Source organism: Phalangium opilio, unplaced genomic scaffold (assembly GCF_054372755.1).
Source record: "Phalangium opilio isolate 3A_F unplaced genomic scaffold, DU_Popi_V2 ptg000042l_1, whole genome shotgun sequence".
Lineage (NCBI taxonomy): Eukaryota > Metazoa > Arthropoda > Arachnida > Opiliones > Phalangiidae > Phalangium > Phalangium opilio.
In genome coordinates, this window is record NW_028324166.1 from 9,632,906 (window position 1) to 9,636,665 (window position 3,760).

The 3,760-nt window shown below is 41.0% G+C and overlaps 1 protein-coding gene across 1 annotated transcript; it reads left to right on the top strand.

Annotated features, from left to right (window-relative positions):
* The first annotated feature begins 701 nt into the window (after positions 1-701).
* On the top strand, positions 702-2,540 carry LOC149679046 (uncharacterized). The gene is made up of 2 exons (XM_089835975.1): positions 702-928; positions 1,770-2,540. Exons 1-2 carry the CDS (start codon positions 917-919, stop codon positions 2,538-2,540), a joined length of 783 nt encoding a protein of 260 aa, XP_089692101.1. The 5' UTR covers positions 702-916.
* Positions 2,541-3,760: the final 1,220 nt, after the last annotated feature.

A 3,760-nucleotide genomic window follows, 5' to 3' on the forward strand; every position in this document is an offset into this window, starting at 1 on the left:
ACAGTTTATTTGTCGACCTTTTATAATTGATATGCCCCTAATTATTGACCCCCATTAGACATTGCAATGCAACGGTAATGTTCCAGAAATTTTATAATACTCCCTTTCATTCAGCCGTTTTAGTTTCATCCTTTGAATTATTTTAAAATGTTTAATATTGAACAAGTTGTAACTGGAATAGTTCAGAAATCCCGCACCACTGAAATTAATTAATTAATTACGTAAAATAGTCCAATTAAAGGCACACAGAATGCGGCTATAGAAAACAGTTCATTAATGGATAATGCTTTAACCTACTCACAAGTTCTACTCCATCTAGTTCAGCTTTACTCCAAACTTCTGACAAACAGTAACTCTTCGTAATGAATGAGAAACCATTAATTCAAAGATCCTTCTTGTTTTCATTTATCTCACGCTCCTCATTCTGGTTTTCCTTTTTTTCGGGGTCTCGGGTCATTAAAACGTCTTCTTTGGCCGGGAAAACATAATAATACCTTTTCCACTTTCTTTTAACCAGATCGTGATTTCAATGGTAGGGGGGTGCGTTAAGCACCCCACAATCGCCGAGAGAGGTAAACGGCGGTTTCCTCCAGAGTCTGGGTGGGGGATATTACTCGATCCCCCAGCAAGTATCACGTAATAATAAAAGCGAGTGAATTGAATAACGGACCAAGGAATCCGTGTAGAGCTCAATGTTTTTTTTTTTAAATTCAACTTCTCAACTTTTAAATCAACCACTGTCCTAGAAATGAAGTAATTTTTCCTCCTACTTTCGTTTTCTTTATCATCGATGACGAAGGAAGTCCTGGAGAAAGTAAACATCGGGGGCATTGGAACTGGACCTCCATCCTGGCTATATAAACGGGCATTGCGGTCAAGAAAGCTTCAGAGTTGATTCAACTCCAGGAGAATCAATATGAGGCTTCTGGTAAGTTGGCTTTGAACAGGGTATTAAGTTTTTTCAAATAAATGCACGGGTTAAAACTTCCGAGATATTGCAATTTGCTTTTCCATTAGAAACTATAAGTGAGATTTCTCAGTAGATAAATGTTTGCTGTAAGTATAGTTAGTTTTGTGTAGAGAAAGTAATGGAGGTTCTACATCCCATAGTTAAAGCTCAGTTGCTTGGTAATTCTCAAATTAAAGTCAGTGCTCTGGAGCAACTTTTGAAATAAGCAAGCTTGCAAAACTTTCTGGAATCCATGAGAAATTCGCTATTAGATTTACATCATAAGTCATCGTTAAATGCCAGAGACATCATTTTCTCTGAAAAACATAAGTTTTTCTGTAACTCCGATTACATTTGGCTTTAGTACATTTTACCACAAATAAACTTAAATTTAAATGTTACTTAAGAATGACACTCTATAACCTAGCCACTACGGCTCATGTAAAGTGGCACGACATTATTTAGAAATGATTTTCAATTTTTAAAGTTAGGTGATTTTCACATACTCAGATACAACAATAAATCGTTCCACTTAATATTTTGCCATTAAATGAGTAGAACCGAGGTTCACTTTCGATGATGCTTCTGAAATATGATAAAACCAAATTTTGATCAATAAATAGGCCTAAATCAATAAATTTTATCGTCATGATACTTCTGTGTATGTTAAAGCTGGTAAAAGTGAAACAAAAAATGCAGGTGTCCCCAGAAACTCCAAACTAATCCCTATATTTAATTTTTAGGCATAGTAAAATCGTTGAATCTAAGACTACACTCCCCTTTCTCAAACTAACGCAATATTTCCTTTTTATCGTTTTAGATCGTATCATCTTGTGTCATTCTTTGGACATGTTTGGAGCTGACCGAAGGAGGAATCATTCTTAGTTTAGGAGGGGGAGGAGGAGGATGGTCCGGAGGCGGAGGTGGTGGATGGTCTAGAGGGGGAGGAGGTGGAAGAGGAGGCGGCTGGTCCCGAGGCGGAGGTAATAAGGGTGGTTCAGGTGGTGGATGGCCTAGTGGAGGTGGTGGTGGAGGAGGGTCCAAGGGTGACGGAGGTGGTGGATGGCCAAGCGGAGGTGGCGGAAGTAGTGGTTGGCCAAGCGGAGGCGGCGGAAGTATTGGTTGGCCAAGCGGAGGCGGCGGAAGTATTGGTTGGCCAAGCGGAGGCGGCGGAAGTAGTGGATGGCCAAGCGGAGGCGGCGAAAGTAGTGGATGGCCAAGCGGAGGCGGAGGAAGTAGTGGATGGCCAAGTGGAGGCGGCGGAAGTAGTGGATGGCCAAGTGGGGGAGGCGGAAGTGCTGGATGGCCTAAAGGCGGTGGTGGAGGAGGAAGTGGTGGATGGCCTAAAGGCGGCGGTGAAGGAGTTAGTGGTGGATGGCCTAAAGGCGGCGGTGGAGGAGGTAGTGGTGGATGGCCTAAAGGCGGCGGTGGAGGAGGTAGCGGTGGATGGCCTAAAGGCGGCAGTGGAGGAGGTAGTGGTGGATGGCCTAAAGGCGGCGGTGGAGGAGGTAGTGGTGGATGGCCTAAAGGTGGTAGTGGTGGTGGGTTGTCTTTAGATGGTGGTGGAAAGGGCGCCGGAGGTAAGCTGTAACTTGGGGGAGAGTGAAAACCTGAAATGTTTTATGAATTTGTTGTAGTTAATGAAGTGAAACCGAGTCATTCTACTTTAATCAAATGTTTAGGTAGAAACCACTTTGATTTTTACAGCTTAACAATTTCTAAAAGTTGAAAATTTTATGCTTTGTGGAATTTTGAGAAACAGTTGGTTTTTATATGTTACAATTCACGAAATACATCTATTTTAATGATTAAAATTCTGTGTTCACTCTCCCTAAAATTACAATGAATGAAGTATTAATTTAATTTTTTGTCCAGTATAAAGCAAAATAAACTCTACTTTTACAGGCGGAGGATGGCCAAGTGGAGGAGGAGGAGGTTGGTCCTTAGGAGGCGGAGGTGGAGGCTGGCCTAGCGGCGGCGGAGGAGGTGGCTGGTCTATTGGAGGCGGCGGTGGTGGATGGCCATCTGGAGGAGGTGGTGGTTGGTCAAGCGGAGGAGGCGGTGGTGGATGGCCATCTGGAGGAGGTGGTGGTTGGTCAAGCGGTGGCGGTGGAGGTTGGCCATCTGGTGGCGGCGGAGGCGGCGGCGGATGGTGGTAGAAATCGTTCTTAAACAAGCCATCATTAAATTTCTCGAAAGGTAATGATATAATTTTATCTAATAAAAATAGTTAAAAAGAGAGTGAACAAATGTTTATTTATAGTTAGGCGCTGACAAACATAGGTTTACTGAGATAATGAAACAATCATGTTAGTTTCTGGAATGAAAGCAGGATCATGAAATAGTCTGAGAGAAAATATTAATAAGTCAATATCCCCGGTACTGTTAGGCTACGCTCTGCTTGATATGAAAGGGTTTAGTTCTTGCCATTTAGCTAATATGATAGTTCCCAAAATGATCGAAACGACAAATACAGATAAAGCAATAGACATTCAGAATGTTTTGTGGACCAGAGTTTAGAAATGTCAATTTTTGATTTTTACGAAAATAATCTTTTTTCCTCTTTATAATTTTCTACTGTCTTATACTCAACAGAAAACTCAATACCATCTGTGTTCCAGAATTGAACTAGATGAACACTTTTAATGGCAATTCAAGCGAAATTGAAAATTACAGGACCAAACAAAATAAATTGTAAATTTATTCCAAACTGTTACATTCATGTTTGGTTCGATGTACTTGTTGTAAAATAAATATTTTTAAGAAAACATTTAAGACAAACACATCATTACCAAATAATGCCAAAGAATT